General features: G+C 45.6%; 1 protein-coding gene across 4 annotated transcripts in view; it reads left to right on the forward strand.

Moving 5' to 3' along the window:
- Nucleotides 1-17,063, forward strand: part of LOC144101282 (receptor-type guanylate cyclase Gyc76C-like) — a 329,269-nt gene extending 312,206 nt beyond the window's left edge. For 3 of the 4 annotated variants that reach the window (XM_077634377.1, XM_077634378.1, XM_077634376.1), the window contains 8 exons: nt 1,040-1,189; nt 1,827-2,001; nt 3,232-3,372; nt 5,213-5,336; nt 6,053-6,395; nt 9,152-9,243; nt 9,968-10,240; nt 10,811-17,063. In XM_077634377.1, coding sequence (XP_077490503.1) covers nt 1,040-1,189; nt 1,827-2,001; nt 3,232-3,372; nt 5,213-5,336; nt 6,053-6,395; nt 9,152-9,243; nt 9,968-10,240; nt 10,811-11,395 — 1,883 coding nt within the window. In that variant the 3' untranslated portion in view covers nt 11,396-17,063. The remainder of the gene's footprint in view (nt 1-1,039; nt 1,190-1,826; nt 2,002-3,231; nt 3,373-5,212; nt 5,337-6,052; nt 6,396-9,151; nt 9,244-9,967; nt 10,241-10,810) is intronic. The other variant, XR_013307978.1, reaches the window with a different exon arrangement.
- The last annotated feature ends 7,567 nt before the right edge of the window (nt 17,064-24,630 follow it).

The raw sequence follows: 24,630 nt of genomic DNA on the forward strand, positions 1-24,630 counted from the left end.
GTAGTGGTGGTTTTACTAAGAAAGAAAAGGTGCAGCAATAGGCTCCGAATTAATTTTGGCTGCCTGGTGTACGTTCTTTAAGTGCTCTGACATCATACGTTTCTGCATTTCACTTCCATTGAAATCCGGCTACTGCGGCTGGGATTGGATGCAGTTACATCATGCTTGACAGCCAGACGTCGCGATCGTGACCACTGAACCACTGCAGCAAGATTTGGTGCATTAGACTGTCTGTTTGAGCTAACAACGCAAGAATGCAGCCTAGTTTGCATTGGCTCGTAGTGGAAAACCGTCCTGCCTGAGGGCACAATAAGAGTACAATAAGACTGTTAGCATATGATTGTTGGGCCAAAACGATGTAACGCGCTTCATCTTGCCTTGTGCTGTTTATCGTAACTACCATTTGATTGGAGTTTTCTTTTGCCCACAAGCAGCACTGTTTTTTTTTTCCACTGTGAACAGTATTGGAGCACTAGTTCACACCTCTGCACCCCGTTTCAGCCACATTATCCAGAACTACCTGCCAGAGTCGTCAAGTAGCATGTTACGCCGACTGCGCTGACAACGATTACGATGTGGAATCCATAAACAAGCGCCTAAGAGCTGCGCTCTAAAAGCAGCTGTTACATTCTACCTCTCTGTATAATTACACTGCCCAGGCGGTATCCTCTTAAGAGCCTTTACACTCTTGCACATGACATTCAGGGACCGTTCTAGCAGGAGCCTTTCTTCACTGTGGTGCGCTTTCCTGGGATCGTTATGAAAACTACACAGCTAATTTCAGCTCATTACTGGTCGAGGGTAGACCGTAGGAAATTTTGTGGCCAAACAGTTATCTGTTCTGCCAGATATTAAGGAAGTCTTTTAATGAAACCGCTTTCTTCAAAAGCCAGCAGATTACGTTGTTTCAAGAAGCGGACACTTTCACTTCGGAAGTCTCACTTAGCGTTAGCTTTCTACTTTAGCTTTAGCTTTCATTGTGCCATTCCTTCTCTACTATACTGTCACCCCTTTCAGCAGTGCTGCATCTCTCACGCAGGTCAGCTATGGCGATCGCCCGAGGTGCTGCGCAACCCGGCCCAGTACCCGCGGGGAAGTCAGAAGGATGACATCTATGCGTTCGCTATCATCTTGCATGAAATCATCGCCCGCCAAGGACCTTGGGGGAGCACAGGCCAGGAACCAAAGGGTAAGTGCAGAATGCTATGGTGTCCTTACAATTCTCTTCAAGTGCGCACAACATATAATGCCGACAGCAGTGCCTGATGCGCAGCTTCCTGCTGTCTGGCAGTGCACCTGGGATGCATTATGTCTTTTTTTGCTGGTATTTAGGCGTGGCACATTTTCTTTTCATTTCATTCATTTTTATCGAATTTGCTTCCAACTGCATACCCGGGCATGTGGACCCAAATTCGCAAGGTCATTGAGGAGTCAAGGAAATGGGTCAGAAACGTTGGATCACAGCACATTTATGAGGAGAAAGTACACAAAAATGTAGAATTTTCAACTGTAGGGAAAAAGCAACACAGCTGCATTACCATTAGTCTCTACCTTTGGCTTCGTTCTGAGTTCTCTGGAGCTGAGTTCTCTTAGTTTTGACGCTCCATTGGTGGTGTTTCCTCAGCGGCTTAACTGGCTGAAAAATAGCCAGCATTAAATAATGTTGCCAAAATCAAGGGTATGGAGTGTAAGAAGCTGATTATTTTTCTCTAAATATACCAGTGCAAATGGCGAATGCTGGTGCATTCCAGTGCGAATAGCCGAGAATGCTTGGCACAGTGCTTGGCTCAGTGCTAACCGTGGCGACCTGCGACAATCCTTTGCAGCCATCGTGGATAAAGTGAAGGCCGGCATGGATCCCCCCTTCCGGCCACCGGTGTCAGACCTTCAGTGCCAGGACTATGTGCTCAACGTCATCACTGACTGCTGGGCTGAGAAGCCCGACGCGCGGCCTGAGTTGAGCCAGGTCCAGGAGCGCCTCAAAAAAATGCGGCAGGGCTTGTAAGTGCATTTTGGCCATGCATTACAGCTTAGAACTGCAATATTATTGCTGCTTGACCCGGCTTTGAACACTAAATTGTTGTGAGGTGCTTTTGCGGTTGCATGGTCTGGTGTATCATGCAGTGCAAGAGTATGCATCGCGTATTGCATGAGGTCAGTGCTGAAAAATACAGCAAAACCTCGTTGATACGTTCCCGGTTCGTGCGCTCAAAATCGCGGACATTAAAAATGTCCCTTAGAGTTACACTATATATATTTTTCCTGCTTAATACGTTCCTGGAAAAAACAATTTCCCGTCTACTACATTTAAAATTTCAACAAATTGTGGTCGTGTAATACGTTTATTGACCAACCGCACATGTGCAAACATACAAGTGGGCCAAATGAGAGGGCACACGACATGCTTTTTGCGGAAGTCACCTGCCGTGGTGGCTTCTCTGCAGCACCTCGGTCCAACGAGGCGAAACCATCATCAAGAACAAAAAAAATAAAAATGCCGCGCTAGCATTCGCGACGGCCGTTTCTGCGGGGGCGCGATATGAAGAGGAGAAACGCTGAGATTTATTAGTGGTGCATAAGGGAAAGGAGGTGAAGCATCGTGACCTACAGCGATGCACTTATATACGAACGGGCCGGGTCTGGGAAACGCAGCTTAAAAAGCAGAAACACTGCAACATTCAGCCTCCGTGTTGGCTTTCTCACATCACTTGGGGGGAAGGGGGGGAAGGGGGGGGGGGGCTTTCTCACATCACATCACATCACTTGCATTTCTCAAAATCAGGCCATTATAATCATACGTTTTCCCGGATAATACGTTTTTTCCCGCAGATAAAAAAAAAACGTGTCAACGAGGTTTTACTGTACTCATACTTGTGGTTGTGCATTTCTCTGGCAAAACTGATCAAGGTAAAAGCTTAATTAATTCATCCAGGTAGCAGGACATTATACAAAGTTTTACGATAATGGTGCTACAGTCAGGGAGAGGATTAATGAAATAATGTTGACCTTCCAAGTTGTCGAAATCACGATCGTCATAAGTAAGGAGAGGTGTTTCAGAAGCAGAACATGCTTTTTTTACGCAGCAATCAGTTAAACTGTGTTTTTTTGCATGAATGAGGCTACCAATAAATCTGGCTACCCGTCAGTGAAGTTTGTGTGCCTGGCTGCTAAGCAGTGATAAAGCTAATTTTGTACCATTACAATATTCAGATCACATGTCTATTTCTGCAGGAAGCCAAACATTATGGACAACTTAATGTCTTTGATGGAAAAGTACGCCAACAACTTGGAGGACCTGGTGGCTGAGAGAACCTCCTTATTGGAAGAGGAAAAGAAGAAAACAGAGGCCTTGCTTCATCGCATGCTGCCAAAGTCAGTACCTGTTTCTTCTTTTTTCATAGACTAGATGTTTAAACGTGGTCCTGAAGAGTAAGATCTCGGCAATAATGCCACGGATTCACTCTGTAATTTTTCGGTAGAGAAAATTGCCTTCAGACATCAAATTAGTTTGGTATGGTATGGTTAGGTATGGTATGGTATGTGGGGTTGAACATCCAAAATGTGCATGTAGGCTATGAGAGATGCTATAATAGAGAGCTGCTGATTAATTTCAACCACCGGGAGTTCTGTAATGTACAGTCATATACAGAAATTTTCAGGATGCGAGTTTGCTGAAAAATTAATTGATATCTGCATTGCATTGTTAGCCACCAATCTGTTGTTTATTCCATTGGATGGAGCACGCATGTCCCCTCATGCTTCTATGGTTTTCATTGACCTGCTTTGCTTCACTGCGTTAAAATAATTTGTTTTTCCGCAAATCCGCCTCACGTCAACTGATATTGCACAGCACATGAACATTTCTGCATTTCACTTGCACTGAAATGCATCCTCCGTGTCCTGGATTCGATCCTGCATCCCTAGATTCAGCAGTTGAATGCCATATCCACTGAGCCACCACAGCGGGTGGACATTAAATTGGGTGATGGGAACTAAGTTGCAATTGCGGTGCACTTGTACCTTACTGTTCTGCAGGGGTTACAGAAAATGCAGTACAGTGGACGTTTCCTGTATTTACAAGAGAGAGCGAGAGACTCTTTACAAGACTTGCTTTGTGTTTTAGTGCACCATTTGTGTTGAACATTTAGCTTGAGATGTGAAGTATGATTGTACGGACTAATAGACTGTTTTAGTTGAACGGAGCGACGGTCCCGCTCCGCTCACGGTAGCACATTAAGCGGTAGCAGAGTGCTGACACTGAAATCGTTTTTAGTTGTACGTGAAACGAATTTCCCTTAGCAGAGGAGGGCTCTCGTAGTGCCCTCTGTGCAACTAAACTGGAAGCACTACATTTGATAAACTGTATAGGGTCATTATTTCTTTTTATACTGTAAAACATACTCTTTATTATACCATTTTATATGCACTAGAAAATAATATAGGCAGCAGAAATGTTTTTAACATATATATTGATGTACTTCGACAAGTCGGGTCTTCTCGATATCCAAGGCAAGCCAACAGCAGCTCTAAGCAGCTCTAGCCAAGGTTGTACTAGTTTTTCCTGACGTTGATGTTGATTTCACGAGCCACTATACATATATACGTACATCTTCTACATTTGCTACATCTACAAAGATGATGCCAAAGCCGAATTAGAACCGCTGGCAGAAAAAGTCGACGACGAACACTGCGTGCTTGCCTCGCTGGGGGCAGTCATCTTGCTCCGCTGCCGGGCGCCGTCTCGCTAGGCTCGCTCCGCTAGGGTTGTCAGCGAGCGGAACGGGAGGTGCGCTCCGATAGCCCGCTCAGGGCCAAGCGGGCTGCGCGTGCGCAGTTGTGTTCCCGCTGGGCTGCCTGAGCAGAGCGGGACGCCGCTCCGGTCAACTAAAACTGTCTATTAAGTAAATCTCAAATGTTTAAGCATTACATTTAATGTTCAGTGCTACTACTGTTGTTCCCTGTCTTTTGCATTATCTTTCTTCATGCCTGGGGCATTTACATTTTGCCTGCCGGCCTTCAACATTGAGTTGAAAATAAATGAAGTGACAATCTTTCCCACTGCTCAAAAGCACACTGATATATGCTTCTTTGTCTGCAGTAAAAAAACTTCCAGAATGTCTTTTGTTCACAGTTATCAATTTATTGAAAGTAATAAATATTGCTCTACATCACTCATGTACCAAGTGTTAGTTTTCTCCAAACCTTTTTGCAGGACTGTGGCCCTCCAGCTGATGCGCGGCCAGAAGGTGGTGCCTGAAAGCTTTGATTCCGTCACCATCTACTTCAGCGACATTGTCGGCTTCACAGAAATGTCAGCTTCCAGCACACCATTAGAGGCATGCATTTCGCTTTGTTTTATTTCATTTACATATGTTGACATGTTTTTCCAGAAACCAGCCACGTTAAGTATTTTTGCTCATAACTTTGTGATATCTATCGCTTATTTTCATGCTAACATTATTGTGACTGTTAGCAGCCCTCTAAATGAATGCCGATGATGTGATCATTGTGCCACTTGTTTGTTTTTAGGTTAATGATCCTGAATCGGAATTTCACTACTGTTCACTACAAGGGACACACGTGCACTCTCATTCAAGTCACAGGTGTCTGTTTTCTGTGAACTGCTGTGACAAATGATATCTGCAGCCTAAGCTAAAAGATGGTTGTTATTGGCTTGTTTGTGTTGAATTTTATGTCTGACGTGAGCTTGTCATTGCCTTAGGAGAAAACACTGCTACTTGCCAGGGCCTAGCTTGCACCTTGGCTGCAAAGTTTTGAGATGTGCGGGCTCAGGAGCAAATTTATTGTAGCACTGCCATGCGACCAAGTTACCTGGTATTGATGCCAGCAGATGAGGCATGCTTGTCCTCTCATAACTTGCGTGCGGTGTAGCTCAAATTTAGGGCGATAGTACAGTATGGCTGCTAATAGTGCTACTAAGTTGCTTCAAGTACAGTTTGGTGTTGGTGTTAGAAACCTGTTCCATTCACTCATGATGTTACTTGCACACTTGTGTACTGTTCGTAACAGCTGGCACTGTCATTGCATGCAGGTAGTGAACTTCTTGAACGAGCTGTACACATGCTTCGACTCCATCATCCACCACTACGATGTATACAAGGTGGAAACCATCGGTGACGCCTACATGGTGGTCAGCGGGCTACCGGTGCGCAATGGTGACTTGCACGCTAGTGAGGTGGCCTCTATGGCACTCGAGATCCTAGATGCGGTGCGCCACTTCACCATCCGACACCGACCCGGTGCGGCTCTCAAGCTCCGCATTGGCATCCACTCTGGGCCTGTGGTCGCGGGTGTGGTGGGCCTTACCATGCCGCGGTACTGCTTGTTCGGTGACACCGTCAACACTGCCTCGCGCATGGAGTCCAATGGAGAAGGTATGTCCACTTCTTGTGGTTCTATGCACCGCACTGCTAACTTCAGCAAAGTTTTGGCCTGCAGAAATTTTGTTCATCTGTGTGGCTAAGTTACCGTATTTACTCGCATAATGATCGCACTTTTTTTTTTAAAATACTGACGCAAATTTCGGGGTGCGATCATTACGCGGGGTAAATTTTCTACAAAAAATTTTTGAGCACCGAAAACGCAAACAAGTTGCAGGTCAGACGTCTTAGAACATATATCTCGATTACAACCAAAAATAAAAGCTGAGTAAGGCTTACCTTCGCAATAAACACGCACATTAAGCATCACATGGAGTGCACAATGCCCATTTATTTTTTTTTCGTCAGTACTCTAATCAAAGTCTGAATCCTCGCCATTCTCGCTTTCACTGCTGCACGACTCATCGGAAACGGCAGTGTCGTCGCTGGGAGCATCTTCACAATCCCATAGGAAGTCATCTTCTGTTCCATCCAAAGCGTTGGATATGCCTGTCTTCTTAAAACTCTTAGCCACTACCTCGTCGGGGATACTGCTCCACGCTTCTGTGATCCACGAGCACAGCATCTCCACGGATGGCCTTCTAATCTTTCCACTCGGCGTCAAATCATGCTGGCCCATCGCCATCCACTCAGCATAAAGTCGTCGAACGTTGTCCTTGAACGGTTTGTTCAGGGACACGTCGAGAGGCTGCAGCAGCGAAGTCAGGCCGCCAGGAATGACTGCAATGTCCGTGCGCAGCTCTTTCAGCTTGGCACGCACGCTGTCCACAAGGTGACCCCTAAAACTGTCCAAAACCAGAAGCGAGGGAAGCAGAAGTGCTCCTGGTCTTCTTCCCCAAACAGTCTTGATCCAGTCGACCATCAGGTCTGCAGTCATCCACCCTTTCATCTGTGCACGTATATGGATGCCACGGGGAAAGTTTCCCTTCGGAATAGTCTTCCGTTTGAAGATCACGTATGGTGGCAGCTTCCGCCCGTCGGCCGTCACAGCAAGCATGACTGTGCATCGCTGTTTTTCTGCGCCAGACGTCTTCACGAGGACGCTCCGAGCACCCTTCTCGTTCACAGTTGTATTCCGGGGCATGTCGAACGTCAGTGGAGTTTGATTGGCGTTTCCAATTTGCGACATGAGGTAACCGCATTTTTCGCGAAGCCTAGTGACGAAGTGATGGAAGTCTATCACTTTGCTTTCATACGCGGCTGGGAGCCGCTGGCACAACGACGTCCGCCGCCTCAGGGAAAGTCCATTCCGTCGCATAAAGCGAGTCGTCCAACCGGAGCTAGCGCAGAAATCCTTTGCGGCGATTCCCAGCTTCCTGGCAGTTGTGCGCGCCTGCGTCTGTATCATTTCTAATGACACTGCACAACCATCCTTGCGCAGGTCCCTCACGTATTCTAGGACCGCCTCCTCAACACGAGGGAACTTGCCCGTTTTGGGTCCACGGAAAGCCCGCCGTGTCTTGTTCGTAGCCATCAGCTTCTCGCGCTGCTTCTTCCAATAGCGTATCCTCATTTCGTCCACGCCGAAATGCCTACCAGCAGCGCGGTTGCCATGCTCCAGTGCATAGTCGACAGCCTTGAGCTTGAACGCGGCGGTGTAACTGGCATACCGCCCCATGGTGAAATGGCGTAAACTCGCACAAAAACACAAAGCACGCTAGGACGCTGCCGAATTGCAAAATGGCGAACGCCGCAAAGCATGGAATCATGGGAACTCCAACGTTACTAGACTAGGTTGGGAACTCGTCGGAATGCATTCGCTGCGGGATGACTGCAGATCAACCACCAGGCGGCTCCATGTTCGGGGTGCGATCATTACGCGGGGAATTTAAAAAATGTAATTTTGACCTCAAAATTCAGGGGTGCGATCATTACGCGAGTGCGATCATTATGCGAGTAAATACGGTAACAGGAGTCTGGTTTTGCTCTGTAATGATCTTAATCATTTTAAAATTCCCTTTGAAATCTCCCTGTGGGCTTTGTAGCACTTGAAAGTGAGCAGCGCAGATTTAGTTACCATGGGAATACGGCCCAAAATTGCACCTAAAAGTTTGTGCTTTGAAGGTGCCTTGATCTCATACGAGGCACATGAGTATGCCGTTCTCACACACACTATGCAGCACCTTTCAAATGTGACGTTCATTCTCATATGCAGTGAAGAATTTTAAGATCCCTGCACCGTACCTAAACTTTGCTGCAGGGATGGACAGTGTCTCGCTGCACGATTGGTTCATGCTACATAGGCAGGCTGTCTTGGAGGTTTGGAAATGATGCATGCTGGGCGTTGTTATGCATGTTGAAAATGCTAAGTGAAAGTATGTCCAGAGAGCCAAATTGCCATTATTCAAACGTTAAATGCACCTTTTTCCATATGGCCACTCTGCGCATACAAACCAGTCCTCATCTGACCTCTCCTAAGCTCTACTGGCTGAAAACAAACCCCTTGCTTATACCGTGCTTGAACAGTTCATGTTAGCAGTAGGCACAAGCGACATATGATGACAGCTGCAAGCGCACACCCACCATTTTGCATGTGCATGTAGTTCAGCCCTTGTGGAAGCAGATCATGCCTGCGGTGCCTACATGTGTTTATTTTCAACCGGTTTTCTGTGTAGCACACAAATTTTCACACACTCTCCAGTTTGTTCTTGCCAAGTTCCTGAAATTTAAATGTGAATGACCTGCTTTGGCCTCCTGCTGATGTGCCATTGAAAAGTGTCACACTGGGAACAACTTTTTCTTTTTCACAGCCCTGAAGATCCACATCAGTAGCCAGTGCCGGGAACTTCTTGTAAAAATTGGAGGCTACGACGTCATTGATCGGGGTCTTGTTAAGATGAAGGTAAGTGTACACAGTACTTCATTTTTCATGGCATTTATGGACGAAATATTTTATGAGGCGCAGTTTGGTTTTTAGGGTGTTTCAGGCATTCTTTGTTCTTTCTGTCAAAAATAATTTCGAGACTGCATAACTGGCACTAAATGAAGCTTGTCCATGATACTTTTATTCTTAGTTGGAACATCTGTAATTGGATGCCAATTTTTTTGAAGCAGATATTCAGCGTTGAATGAGCTTAATCTTAAGCCACTCAATTACTTTAACCCCTTTGCTGAGCCAAGTTATCATGGTAAACGTGTGAGATCGGTTTGTGTAGAAATTTTATTAACTTTGGGACTTCTGCAGCGTGGCAACTTTCAGAATTTTACAGTCCCAAAGAGTTTTGAACTACTGTTCAACATTATATTTTGTTTTGATATTAATTTATTAGATGAAAAAGCCTACCACTGAAGCAGCCTATCGTCTTTGGGAAAATGTGTCCAGTCTTACACGAGTCATTTCTAATCAGTGGGTGCCTAAGATTCAGTCAAAAGAATTGCTGTGATGTTCATTCAGCAACCAGTAGTGCTGGCGTGCTCTGCGCCCACATTATCATCATCATTGGCGTTGGTTATATTGATTACGAAACAAAGGCTCCTCCCATTCATGTACAATTTGCCAACAAGTTTCATCTTATCAGCCTACTCCACTCTCGGTAAAAATTAAAACATCTGTGTTCCACCTACAGGGCAAAGGCGAGCTGCGCACCTACTGGCTGCAGGGTCACATGGCGGGTCCACAGCATCGTCGCCCCGACGACGGTAGCCAATCCATGCCGGTGCCTCTGTTCAATGTCGGTGATGGTGGCGCAGCAGGTGGTGTCACTGCTGCACCTCATCGCAGCCCCAAGACCGAGGGCGGTCTGCCAAGGCGCGGGTCACTCATCCCCAAGCTGTCCGAACATGACACGGACTTACTAGGGGCGGGCCTGATGAATGGTTCCGTTATGGGTGGCATCCAGGCAGGTTGCTTCTTTATTCAATGTATACAGGATGTGCGAGCACTATATACTGATACTGAAGGCGACTTAGCATCGCAAATTTCACATCATAATCATTGGATGCGCATTTGTGGCGCTTGAGTTACTGGTACTGTTTTGGTGAGATTCTCCTATTTCCTTTCAAGGAATGGTACATACACAGCACTTCAAAGTACACTGCATTTCCGAGGGGCTCCACATACTCTACAAGAATTATGCTACTGGTTTGATTAATACATATCAGGTCTATGTTGGCTAGACAAAAAAGAACTGGCAACTGCTGGCGGCCTTCAATGTCCAAAGTGTCCAGAGGTTTTACTATGGCATCTGCTTAGTTAATGGCACATCGAACAGAGAGAGCAGGGGTACTCGGCCAAAGCATGCCCCTTATTATGCCGGGCATAATTAATCGTTCTCACGCCTGAGCTGAAATTTTCTGCTGTAAAGAATCAGGAGACGTGACAGTTGTCAGTGCCAAAAGTTGTACGAGATATAGAATTCTCTCCACTATAGTACTGCTTTCAGTGTGCTCATGTATATTTTCTTCCACAGGCACTGCACCGGTTGAAGCAGGATAGCCCAGGAATCCTAAGGACGAAGCCTTCCCGAGAGTCTTCCTTCACTCACAAAGGTCCGCGACGGCACGACCTCATGGACGCGCCTTCGTCGCGAACCAACAGCATGGCTGACCTTGACGGCGGCCTCGTGCTCCCACGCCGGAACGAGTCTTCACTGGCGCCCGCGAAAGACGAGTTTGGCTGTTCAAACCCCGACTTGGCTGTGCTCAGATCGCGGCAGTGGGCTGACCGAGGCAAGAATGGACTGAAAAGCCTTGACGAGAGCGCGAGACCCTTGCTCAGGGACGCTTCTACCAACTGCAACGGTGATGGGGGAGGCGGCGGCGGTCACCTTCTGTTGCTCGCAGAAGACGCCGCAAAGCGGTGGCGTTCTTGCGACGAGATCACCGCGCTCACACCCGCTCGTGATAAGCTGAAGAAAATGTTCACCGGGCTTTTGCGCACAAACACGTCGCGCGAAAAGTCGCGTGACTGGGACTCAACGGCAGTGGATGCGGGCGGGGGCCTGCCCAGGCTCGTCTGTGAGAGTGTTGAGGACACTGCAGAAAGCATCGTCTGACAAAGCGACGAGGACATGACGCAGGGAGCGTTATTTGAGTCTGAAACTCTTCACCACTGCGGCCCATCCTCAAACCTGTTTGAGATGCAGCCATCAAAACCTGTGGCTAAGGCACGCGCTTCCGCTAACCTCCACTGATAGGCTGTGGAGTTCACAAATTGAGGGCGTGTAAGTGCCAGCTCTTGAGAAACAGGAGGGCACGTCTTTCTAGTATTTAAGGGTGCTGTACACGCTCTCTTTACATTCATGATAAGCCTGCCAAGAAATTAGCACAGTGTATCCAAGGGAGTCCCCTAAAAACAAATGATTTTAAACAAAAACCACATGAAATTATACTTCAATTACACCCACTTCAACTTGCAGTAAAATTACTTACTTCTATTAATTACAGTTAATGCTAAATGTAATTATACCCCGGTCTTGGTCAAAATATGTTCACATTTTGGTGGACGAAGCTAAGGGTCAGTGTTGAATGTTGTGTAAGGCAAGTTTACAAGTCACATGAAATGAGCAGTGCAGCAAGTTGGTCACTTACTGTGAATATTAAGAGCAGTGCCAGATCCTCAGGGATTCAAACTGCCTTTGCTGAATACTTAGGTCATTTTTAACTGCCTATTCCTTAGCGAGAATGCGAGTGAGAATGTCCAGCTAAGCAGGAACAGCTGCTTTGGCCACACATGGCACAGTCAGCAGGAATTTCTGGGCTTCCATGTCAGCCAGTGGCAACAAGTGCGTGTATAGAGGTATACGGCTGCTTTACAGAAATTGGAGCAGCATGAAGAGTTATGCCCCAAGTGGAAACAAGAATTTAGCGTTATACAAAAGTAGCAAAAGCAGTGACCTTGAAGGACTGTTCTGCGGTGGCCACGTGTTGTGCTACCAGTTCGCCATGACTGGATTTTATTTTTCTGATGACGGTGTCTCGACTCAGCTGCTGTCATGGACGCCAGACAAACAACATACTTTTGTGCTTACAGTCTTGCTCAAGCAAGCTGGGACAATCCCTGTGCGACAGTCAGCGCTGTGTGAATTACCTTTGGCATCTACATTCCTATAGCTGAGTGTTGGTCACTGGGCAAGGCACAAGGGAGCCACGTGCTTATTTCCCCCCGGCAACTGCGACAAATTAGAACTCGCGAAACATCTCTGTGGACCTTCGACGCAAATAACAAGTGCCACAAAACAAGTGTGCTACTCTCAGTAGGGACTCTTTTTAACTGTGGACACAGATGCGGTGGAGTCACCTTTGTAGTTTTCTTTCTTGTTGCGAATGTTATTGCCAAAAACAAGCTTGCATGGTTCTTTGAAGTGTGTACCATGCGGCTGAGTATTGCGCTTCTCGAGTTTATTTTTTCTTTGCGCACACAGATTTGTGGTGCATATATATGACAGTGTGTATGCATTATGTGCTGGGAGCACCTGACAGTGTCAAAGCCGAGAAGTGTCTAGGTTTTTCTTTTGTACGTCCTCCTTTCAACTCGTGTTCTTTCCAGTGTCACCATGATGATGCATTACCAAGCTCTCGGTGTGTTTGCAGTTTCAATACACCATGAACAATTTAACTATTAATTTGTTCAAATTTTATCCACCCTTTGCCCTTTTTCAAATAATTTTCTATGTGTCAAAGTGCATCCTCATTCCAAGTCAAATGAATGAACAAGTGTGTTTCTATACGTGTTATATTATTTTCAAGGATATTTTGTTGGTTTCAGCACTGCAGTAACACTGCAAGAGCTGGCGTTACAATGTAAGTTGAGCTTAGTGTTTTTGAAGTTTAAAAACGCATTTGCCCCAGTGTTTTTCATAGTCACCTGTGTGTTGTGTCTGTAGTGTACGAGAACTTGCATTGTTTAGCATTCACTGAAGTTTGTATTTAATGTTTTCAGTGTGGTTTTTCCATGTGCCTGCGAAAACTGTGAATGACGTGTGTGTGTGTGAGCATCTTGTGTTCTCGCTTATGGGTTCAGTACCTGAAATGCAAGAGGAGAATCAAAGTTCTTTTTTTTTTTTCCAGAGAAATGGGGTTTGTCTCAATGAGAGCATGATAGCAATGGGCAAGAGCAGAGGGCTTTTTAGAACAACCGGGCTTCATTAGCAAGAAAGGAGATATTTCAAGTAGTCCTATTGGCTTTCTATCACATCAGTCTAACAGCATAGTAAATGGTAACACGTTGTTTTGTCAGTGCAAGGACGTCAAAATTTTTTTTCAGTTTCGCGTGCTTCCTGCAACTTTGTGATTATTGGCTTGGGAGGAAACTTTTGCCTCATGCCAGATTTCACTAATGCTTGCAGCTTAACTATGTGCCGCTTTTACTTACTAAATTAATGAATGCACTCACAGCTTTCTTTGCCAAATTGGCATTTGTTGTGATGCAGTTCCCAATGTAATGAACACAGCCCGCAAGTATTTCAGAATTTTTTTTTTTTAAGTGCTCTCGTTATGCGGGTAAATAACGTAAATATGTACTGTGGCACAGCAGAAAGACACTTATCGATGCCCTTTTCCTTATCAATATGGAGGAATCGCAAACACTGCAAGTGGCAACATGCTCTTAACTTTTCTGCCTTTGGCAGTTATGTGCCATTCAAGGAGTTTCTACCTATTCAGGGAATTTTAGGCATAAATTTAAATAAAAAGCAATCTTCAGTGCTCTTGGAAGAATTTTAAGAACCGAAGTTTTCTTGCTTTTTCTGAATTGCTAAATTTTCCAAACTGCTACAGTGAAAAAGGGCCAGAAATAGAGATTTTTAGGCCTGATTAACGGAATTTTCTATTATTACAACTTAGAACATCATCACTGGCCTTTGGAAATGAAGTTGAGTGCTATTTGCATATAAGCTGGAAATTTGCCTGTTTTACCGTCTTGCAACTTCTACGGCGATGATGTTGATCCATAGCCTTATGTCCTCTTGTATTCACCCTGAAATCTGTTTCTTAGCCTTGAATAGTGACAGAGTGTGGTAAGCTGTGTTATTCTATTGTTACTGTCCATTTGCTCCTTACTAGGCACGAGGCAAACAGTAATGCTGAAAGAGAGGTGGTGAGGTGAGGGCGTATGCATTACAACGAGCAATGTTAACATAGTCATGCACTTTCCATGTTGCTGTTATTGTTAACTTTTCATCATTTTAAGAGTGACTCGTGGGATTCACGACATTGTAGAGGAGTTGAAGGAAGTGCTCGTTTTTCTGATGCACTTGACAAACTCGGCACTTAGTAGAAACTGCATTTCTATCTGGAACATGTCTGGTATCTTGCATTACTGAAGGCAGACATAGCCACTCCTACATTTAGTCAAGTATTCTGTTGCACTTGATTACGTAACGTTAGGAAGTGAGAACAATATACGCACACTGTAAAATTTCACTAAAGCACCATTCACGAGTATTTTGACAAAGAAGAGAAGTCACTTCTTTCTTGAGTGAATTAGATCAGTGGCCCCTAAGTAAATAGCGACAAAATAGCACGACAATTACTACTTAGGAAATTTTATCGAAAGGAGCAAAAGCATTTGGCATAACTGCAATATAATTCTGTTCGAATCATCCAGGCACCTCCAGTTTTGGGAAGAAAGAATTGGGTAAATGGTCTCCGATCTGTACAGAAAAAGTAAACACTACTAAAGTGGCAAAGAAAAGGGTGCAGGCAGGCACAACTTAACTTCTCCGAGAGTCAGAGTACTCATTAAATACACAGTTAACTATGTATTGAATCCTACAAAGCACCATTGTGCTTTGTAGGAAAGGCTCAACTAATCAGTTCATGTTCCGTTAGGCTCTCACGGGACACAGCTACTGTAAGCTGCGTGTACAATTGCAGTAAACCATTTACAACTGCCTCAGGTCGCTGCATGAAATTACATCACAGTCTCAGCATTGCTTGCCTCCAAAATTTGTTGTGTGCCAGGATTGGCTGAGCAGCTCACAAGCATAAGCTTATTTGTAAGCTGTGACTTCTCATGTTAGGCATGCATTCAGAGACAGCAGCATTGATAGCAATGCCAGGTCGCTGTTGTCTTCACTCATTAGGGGATATCTTAGAAGTGAAGTTTCGAGATTTCTTTCAGTTTAGATAGTATCAAAATGAAGAAGGAATTTTTAAGTCCAGCGTCACTAAACAGCCAGGATAAGCAATGCTTGTGACCAGTTTACATTTAGCCCTCGAGCTGCGGCAACACCGTTGATCGATGTGAAACCAATTACAAATATATAGTTTTGTCTGGCTCTTGTGATGCAGTAGTCAGAGAAGTTGACAAAAAAGGCAAGTATAATGCCCGACATGGTGGCAGCCTGCTTCAGGCTATTCTGCTCGATAGAGGATCTCCCAAGTGTGGACAATCCAGAGAGGAGTTGTGAAGCACGTGCAACACAAAGCCAAGAGGCCACATCCCATCTGTCAGCAAAAAACAGAGGGAAGAGTAATAGTAAGGCAGTGTAACTATGGGCACAGGCCAGATTCTCTGCACATTTTTTCCTCAGCATAAGTCGATTTTGCATCTTCGACTAGTCCTGGAGGTGAGCGCTTTTAAACGCCTTTTTTGAAGCATATACAGCTGGAGTTTCATTTTTTTTTCCTCTGAGTACTGATGGAAAGCACAATGATTTGACCAGGATGTAACCACATCAGTTGCATGCACACCTCGTATCAGTGTCAGGTATAGAATGGCTTAACAAAATGACAGCCATCTGACAATGGTTACTTTGCACGGGCAGGACTAAAGAAAGTTTTTAGTGCATGAGGCATTTTTCTATTCCAGTAGCACAGTGTCAGAGCTGTGCATGTGTACGCAGATATGTGCATGCAAGAGAATGCTTCCAGCATTTGATGCTTAAATTGTAACTGATAATTTCTAAGCGCGTGTAGCATCCCTGGCATATCGGTTCTAAGTTAATGACACCAGGACTTCAGTAATGTGACCATGTTGCATTCGCTTATCTTAGCAGGGCCACAGGCGTGCTTTGTCCTATCAGTTCATGTGGCAGGCTGCTCAAAAGTGCATGCAGTCATCTAATGGGCATACATGCTTTAAAACAAGCATGACAATGTTTGTTGAAATCATTCGTTATTCTATGGTTATTTGTCTGGTTGTGTAAGTAATGGTAACGCACTTTTAGTAATAGAGATGAAGCGTACATTCACAAAAAAAAGCTGATGGTATTGAAAGCAACAGCATTATGCCAAGGACGCTAAAACGTCCCTGAAATACCGGTGGCACATGCGCCGCCTGAAAGTAATTATTTTTTCTAAGGACTTCATTTTGAAAGAACATCATTGGACTTTTTTGTACGTTCCTGTGCTTGATTTCTTTAGGCGTCTCATTTTCATTGCAGTTGCTGGTAAAGACTAAGCTTGCAGATTTCTTTGTACACACGGCCATGTACATGCTCCGTCTTGAAGCGGGATGGACAACTTGTTTGCTGGGTTCGGCGCCTTAGGTGGCGCTGACAAAAAAAATATATATGTGTCAGTGCCAAATGCGTGCATACTTTTTTTTTCTCTCTTGGGGTGACTTCTGTGATACGAGTTACACGTTATGCGTTTGAATGTCACGACAGCGCGCCATCATTGTTTTTTTTTCCTTTTCTCTCCGTTGCTCGGAGCTATGACAAGTGCTTGGACTTGGCTCCTTGGCATTAGTGTAAATAAAAAACGAATTATTTTTCTCAAGCCTCCTGCCTCATCAGCGGCGTGTTGCGATTAAGATACACCCTGTGCGAAAAGTTTAGAGCACAGGGCAGTTTGATGGATCCCTATTGTTCCAGCTCATCAAGGTAAGAGGGATTAACTGGTTCTGCCCCCTCTGAAGTTTAGGACATGCATGGATACAGGAGCCCCACTACATGGCTTGGAAGCAAACTCCCCTTGGCTCGATCACGTGACAGAGGCAGTACATGAGACTTCATCGAAGGAAATACGACGATTTTCAGGAAATCGACGCCACACTTTGGCGGTGCTTCAAACTACTTGAAGGAGGATCGGCGTGTGCGGAACAGCGTCGTTCGCTCCGTTCTCTAAGTAGTTCACCGACATGTTCAGACGTTTGACAGATTTTTGCTGTAAAAATACATCTCTTATTTCCCTAAACATTTTCGTAATTTGTGGGTCTTCATCAAATTTTTGGGGTACAATAATTATGAAGTTTAAACTACAATGAAGTACATCAAATTGAAGCTAATTACTCAGTTTAATAATACGAGCTTCGTTATAGCGTTTTCAAAGTTTATTTGCGAAACAAAACTTGCACAGTTATGGCCGTGTCCAAGAAAGATAATTTTCAAACTTTTATAGTTGAGCCCGCATATATCTAACCGGGATACCCCGAATTAATGGCTACATCGACCACACAATATCCTCTTGGAAATCCTGTGTAATAGTATTGGAAGGTCGCGCTGTATATCGAGCTACAATACCGCCGGTCATTCGATAAATTGAACTGCGGGCGGCGCCCCTGCAGGTGGCGCTTCGCCTAACGGCACTCTTCGGTCACTCCGTGCGGGGAGGCTAGGGAGCCTACATAGGCGAGGCGGCCGGGTTGTCTGCGCAGATATGGGCACCTGCTGGCAGCGCTACTGCTGTCAAACCGCTGGCAAGGTGAACGCCTCGGGGTGCGCTTGAGGGTATGGCCTTCGGTCTCCTGTGCTCATATATCCATGCCACATGGCTGCCATGCAGGGAAGCCCACCTCGTTATCTTAAGCTTAGCAGCGGCCCTCGCCTGGCGTGACGGAAAACGAACCCAGCACCACCCTGCCGACCACGGTGCAGCCAGCCGTGGTGGCTCGGTGGTTAGGCGTTCGGCTACTGATCCGGGGTACCCGACCGCGGAGGCCGCGTTTCGATGGAGGCGAACGCTAAGGCACCCGTGTGCTGTGCGATGTCAGTGCACGTTAAAAGTCCCCAGGTGGTCGAAATTATTCCGGAACCCTCCACTAAGGCACCTTTTTCTTCTCTTTAGTCCCTCCTTTGTCCCTTCCCTTACGGCGTGGTTCAGGTGTCCGCCGGTATATGAGACATACTGCGCCATTTCCTCCCCCCCCCCCCCCCAGAAAACGGTTTTTATGGAGGCAAAACGCTAAGGCGCCCGTGTGCTGTGCGATGTCAGTGCACGTTAAAGATCCCCAGGTGGTCGAAATTATTCCGGAGCCCTCCATTACGGCACCTCTTTCTTCCTTTTCTTTTTTCACTTCCTTCTTTATCCCTTCCCTTACGGCGCGGTTCAGGTGTCCAACGATATATGAGACAGATACGGCGCCATTTTCCTTTCCCCCAAAACCAATTATTATTATTATTATTATTCACGGTGCTGAGAACTCATTACGCATATCACGGTAAGGGATCGATGTCACTTGCAGAGCGAGAGTAAGTGTTCAAGTGTGCGCATTATTTTTAGTTACTGACCATGATTTAAAACAAGTTCTCGCCGCTATAATTCTCGCCTTTGGCTTTTTCACAAAATATATATACTTCCATAGCATCCACCTGCGCAATGAACTAATCTCTAATCCGTCCTATCATTCTGTCCGCGTGGACCACCCTCACAAAGTTGGTATTATTTCTTGCCGTACTAATGCCTGTTCCCGCAGTTTTATTCCCCGCACATCACAGGATTGGAAACGCCCTCCCGGACTTATCGCCGCCATTGAAGACCATCATCGTTTTAAAAATGCAATAGCTAACATTGTATAATTAAAAGCCTAATCAACTTGTATTTTTATTTTTTGTTTCGTTGCCTACTTTTGTTTAATGTGTTATCATTTTAATCACTCCCCTCTGTAATGCCAAAGGGGCCTGAGGGTATTAATAAATAGAATGAAATGAAAGCCACAATAAAGAAAATAAGATGGAGATTTTAAGACCATTTAGTTCTCAAAACAATTTTTTTTTAATGTCGGAGCACTGCCAGTTGTTGAGAGTCGCGCTTGCCTGGCCGAACCGATTGGTGGATCGAGTTCGCCAAACTCACTGTGGGGAAGTGCGTTCTGCAGCGATTGTCACTGAAGCTTATCGTGTGATACGGCGCGAATGATACTTTAGGTGGATGTCACTCGTTGAAAGTGACCCTATATATATAAATCCCCCTGTGTGATGGGTATAAGCTTACAATCACTAACTATTCTTACCACTGACGTATACTGTCATTAACTATTATTGTTGTCACTACTGAGCGCTGCCAGCTCCCCAATCTTGTCTTTCAACGTTAGATTTGGTCACAACTCAGAAAATGGATTGACTACGCTAACGTCAGAAGAGTCCGAAAAACCGGGACGAATTTAAGCTACTTGCCACATCATGATCAATAGTTGATTTGCTGACGTTTTCATCCTGACAAATTAGAGCTACAGACGCTTGCATGCACACGTTTTCAGTTCCGTGCTATCAGTACCGTTTTTAAGAGCGTTAGCTCTTACTCATCAAGTTTCGAGATTACGTGGGGTCTGGTACCAACCTGAGATCACAGCGCCATCTGTGACAGCAACTACTCATCACGTTTAGAGATTTCATGGCGTCTGCTACCACCCTGAGATCACAGCGCCATCTGTGGCAGCAACTAGCAAACAGCACATCTCACATTGAGACTTGTAGCGCCATCTGCAATAGCATTGTAGAAACAACCACCTGCCACGTGCCAATGATGACGTCATGATCCAATATGGTGGGTAGAGGTGGAACTATGTGAGTATGATGTCAGGGGACAAAATGGCGACATAGTTTCGTTTTCTCGAATCTAAGATGGCGCTCATTAAAATTGGTTGTGCCCTCCCATCCCATCACAAAATTTCACATTTCGCTGTCAGTGACTCTTCTTCAAAAGTACAATAAATTATCTGGTCTTAGTCTGGCTTTTTTGGTTCTTTGTCACTTACATGAATTATCATTACCTGCTTTAATTACTTGTGGAACATGAATCACGGCACTGTGATGTTGTGAAAAAAAAATATTCACAGATGATCAACGCAATTCATGCGGCAGAGTGTGCGTTATAGATGTTCTCCCGGACGGAGCAGCCCCGGACATGTACCATGTATTTGTTCATCAAAGCAGTGGTGTTCAGCATGATTCCCCGATGTAAAATTTCTCCCGTGGGGAAAGGGCAGCGGGCGACGACACCCGTCCCGCCGTCAGGGGCGCCAGTGTACCTGCTGCACACTCGCAGGCGTCCAAGCAGTAACGGTCTGAACCGTATCACGGTGGCTCCACAGTCTAGGTTGGCCGCGCCATTGCCGTATTGCAAGCTGACCGGCGTTACTGCACCGCTGTAATTCGGCCCCATGTCCTTTCGTTGTCGAGTCATTAGCACCATCATGGATCGCGCGCTTCCCATCTAGTGCTTCCCATGCAATATCATACCCCAGCGCGTCTCGAGTCGGGGCAAAGTTCGTAGCGTTGGCCATCGCCGGCGATGGCACCAGTGAAGGGCAGATGTTTTGCAGAGGGTGGGCGCTGTGACAGCTGTCGCCTTTTGCATGTTTAAGGACGTAGAGCACTTCAAACTTCTACAGTGTGGTCCGACAGTGACATCGTTGGCTCTGTCACTGGCGAAACGTCATCCAATGCAAGCGACGCCGACGCTGAATACAGCCCGTGCTCTATCATTGACTAAGCTGTGTGCGCGCTAGACGTTCTTCGCTTGTAGCAGCGAGTCCGCTTAATTATGCGATGACAATGCATTAGTATTAGGGCTTTTTGCTTGAAAGGAGTGTAGACACCTAATTTGGTGGCATGTTTTCTTCTCTACAATGATGCGGAAGACACTACTATGCATGAATCATCATGTGGCATTCGTCTACGACCGCTAAATAATTTACAATCAAATTTTTCTGTCATACTGTTTCGTTTTCAAAAGCCGAACGAAGGCTGTGACGTCAAAGCGTGATTATATGTCACGTAAGGCATGAAACAACTGCGATATAATCGCTGCTTAATCGTTTTAATTCACTGCAGTGCTGAAGCCAGCTTTCCTCAAGAGCCGAAATGACAACGAAATTAGAAGCACCGATTACATTGCAGTTTTTCGTGAATCACGTGACGTATAACCCCTCTTTGACGTCACAGTCATCGCTCGGCTGTTGAAACCGAAACAGCACGAGATAGAAATTTGATTATAAACTATTTAGGTGTCTATACTCCTTTAAGAGCTAAGGTTCTCGGATTAGCGCATTAATAGGCGAAAGCTGATTAGCACTGACTGGCCCTCGATCTTCCACTATAGTCACCCCCCGGGTTGGTCCCGTAGCAACCACCCTCGGATTGCGCGTTCCCCATTGTTCCTACGCTGTTGCCACCCTGTGGTTTCTTCTTGTTGCAGCCGCTCCAAGTGGAGAGGGGGATTTCCCCCTGTCCATTTTGCAACCTGCCAACCGTGGCAGGTGGCCCCTCCCTTACAATTGAAGAGGAAGGCCTCCTTCTCTCCCCTTTTCTATGTCAGTCATGGAGGTGGTTGGAAGATGATGTACGTAATACAGATTTTTCTTCACGGCGGGCCTTTTAATAATAACGCATTGATAACGGATTTCTGCTGTCCTCCGTAAATAAAATCTCCCGCGTGTGCCTTCCTTCATGGAATACCATAGGGTATCATTTACCAAGTCAGTGGATAGATTTAGGCTGTTTTCGATTAGTCAGCACTGCTGCATTGCTCGTAGTTAAACGCAAAGGATTTCTTGGTCATTTTTGGCTTGCTGGTGATGGTGGTAAAAACATTTATTTACCATTAATTGGTCGCAGAGAGATGATTGGGTTGGGGCCCTAATGACCCCTTCCCCTCACAATACTAGGTGTAGTCCCTATTCCGGGGCACCATAGGCAAGCAACGCGCCTGCGTCCATTGAACCGAGGCCCTTCGGATCTTGAGGTTTTGACAGCTGAGCAGGGCCGCCTCCCACTCCTCTCTGGTGGGCTTGTTTATGGGGGGGTTGACTGGCACGCCCAAACCATGTGGAAGGTGTCAGCCACCACCCCACAGAACTGGCACGTCCCATTAAAGTGTCTCAGTGGCTTTCGGAGCACAGATGAAGAGGCCAGAGTTGCGTCTCGTAAACTCTGAATAGCGGAAAGTCCTTTCTCGGCTCCTACAGATTGTGTACTTCTAGCCGAAGCATGTTCTAACTAACCGATGCCACTGGTGCCAGCTACCGCAAGAAAAACTCATTGTCCCTGCAAAAAAAAAAATCAGATCCAAATGGTTGAGGTGTGGGCTGCCAGTTATTCCCAGATAACTTCGTTAAATCGAGTTTAATGGTAATTTGTCTCGTTAATTCGGCTACTGAGAACATTGAACCATATATGGGTACTTGCCCGGGAATCAAAAGGTGTCCGTCAGATAGGGTACTTCGTAAAACTGGGTTTTATTAGATCGAGTTCTAACTGCACTATTTCCCCACGGGAAACCAGCGATTGCACTTTCCGCACACTGGGGCTTCGTATTAGTGCCCATCTGAGGCGCCTGCTCTTCACGACGTTTTCCTTAAGCATGTCCTAGACTTGGCATCGGTGCTGCGCAAATAGCCATCCAGGAGGTCAACAGCACTGAATTCGGAGTTTTCCGCTCGATTTTCTCTATCGTATGATAACAACGCAGTCACCTCGAGTAGCATATCGCCCACTCCGTCGGCTTCATCGTCTCGCAGCTGGAGGTCCAAGAGCAGAAGGAGTTCGTTGCAGGATTCCAGGTGCCCCAGCAACTGGCAGACAGGTCTCACCGGGCTGCTGGTGCAAGAATGGCGTAGATTAGGTGGAAGAGTCGTGGTGCTTCCTTCAAGACCAACCACTGTGTCCACTTGCATCGCTGTTGGAGGCGTGCTTTCCCTGGCGGTGAACGCAGCTTCCGGGTGGCTTGGAGCTGGGCAAATAAAAAAAATCACAGTGAATCTCAAAAACATTTATTTGTCTCTTGAGTTGTAACGTTTTATATATATATATATATATATATATATATATATATATATATATATATATATATATATAATATATATATATATATATATATATATATATATATATATATATATATATATATATATATATATATATATATATATATATATATATATATATATTGATGAAAATTCCTAAAAAAGGGGGTGCGGGAGGGGGTATAACAGACTGAAGCACGCAACGACAGCAAAATGTGCGATGTAGCGTGATATGGTCGCCTACTTCTCAACTGCAACTCTAATACAGAACTGCACGGGCGCCATTCTAATGTACGAGCCCTGCCCGGTACTGGGACTCAAAGCACGGGGCTTCAAACCGGAGTCCTGCCCGGGCTCGCTAAGTTATCGTTCTACTGAGCCCGGGCCCGGCTCGAGCCTTTTTCCAGCAGCTGTTCAACAGGTAAATCGCTTGATGTGTGCAAGCGGTCAGTGCTATAAAAGAAGTATGCGGCCGCCAAAAGCGCTCAAACCGCGATAACACTTAAAAAATAGATTCGTTTCCTGAACACCGAAGAAGACAAGATAAAGCGGGTTCATGAACTCGGTTTTTTGAACAGCGAGCTCGTCTGTGAATAGCCCCGGAATTTTAAGAGTAAATGGAGGAAGGAAAACTAACGCAACATCTTTTTGATGATATCCGGACGGCGCGAAAACAACAAGGACAAAAGAGGCACACAAACACAACAGGACAGGCGCCTGTCCTGATTTGTTCGTGAGCCTCCTTTGTCCTTGTTGTTTTCGCGCCGTCCTGACATCATCAAAAAGCTATGCACCACCTAGCCCAAACCAAAGTACTTCTTAACGCAAACATCCTGGGACAAAAGTGTGGGAGAAAATCACGCGGTTTTTCGTGATAGGGAGGCCATCTTGCCGCCCCGCCGCGGTGGCTCAGTGGTTAGGGCGCTCGACTACTGATCCGGAGTTCCCGGGTTCGAACCCGACCGTGGCGGCTGCGTTTTTATGGAGGAAAAACGCTAAGGCGCCCGTGTGCTGTGCGATGTCAGTGCACGTTAAAGATCCCCAGGTGGTCGAAATTATTCCGGAGCCCTCCACTACGGCACCTTCATCTTCCTTTCTTCTTTCACCCCCTCCTTTATATCTTCCCTTACGGCGCGGTTCAGGTGTCCAACGATATATGAGACAGATACTGCGCCATTTCCTTTCCCTCCAAAACCAATTATTATTATTATTATTATTATTATTATTATTATTATTATTATTATTATTATTATTATTATTATTATTATTATTATTATTATTATTATTATCTTGCCCGGGCGACGCTTAGCAACGGCGTCATAG

Source organism: Amblyomma americanum, chromosome 8 (assembly GCF_052857255.1).
Source record: "Amblyomma americanum isolate KBUSLIRL-KWMA chromosome 8, ASM5285725v1, whole genome shotgun sequence".
NCBI classification, from domain to species: Eukaryota; Metazoa; Arthropoda; class Arachnida; order Ixodida; family Ixodidae; genus Amblyomma; species Amblyomma americanum.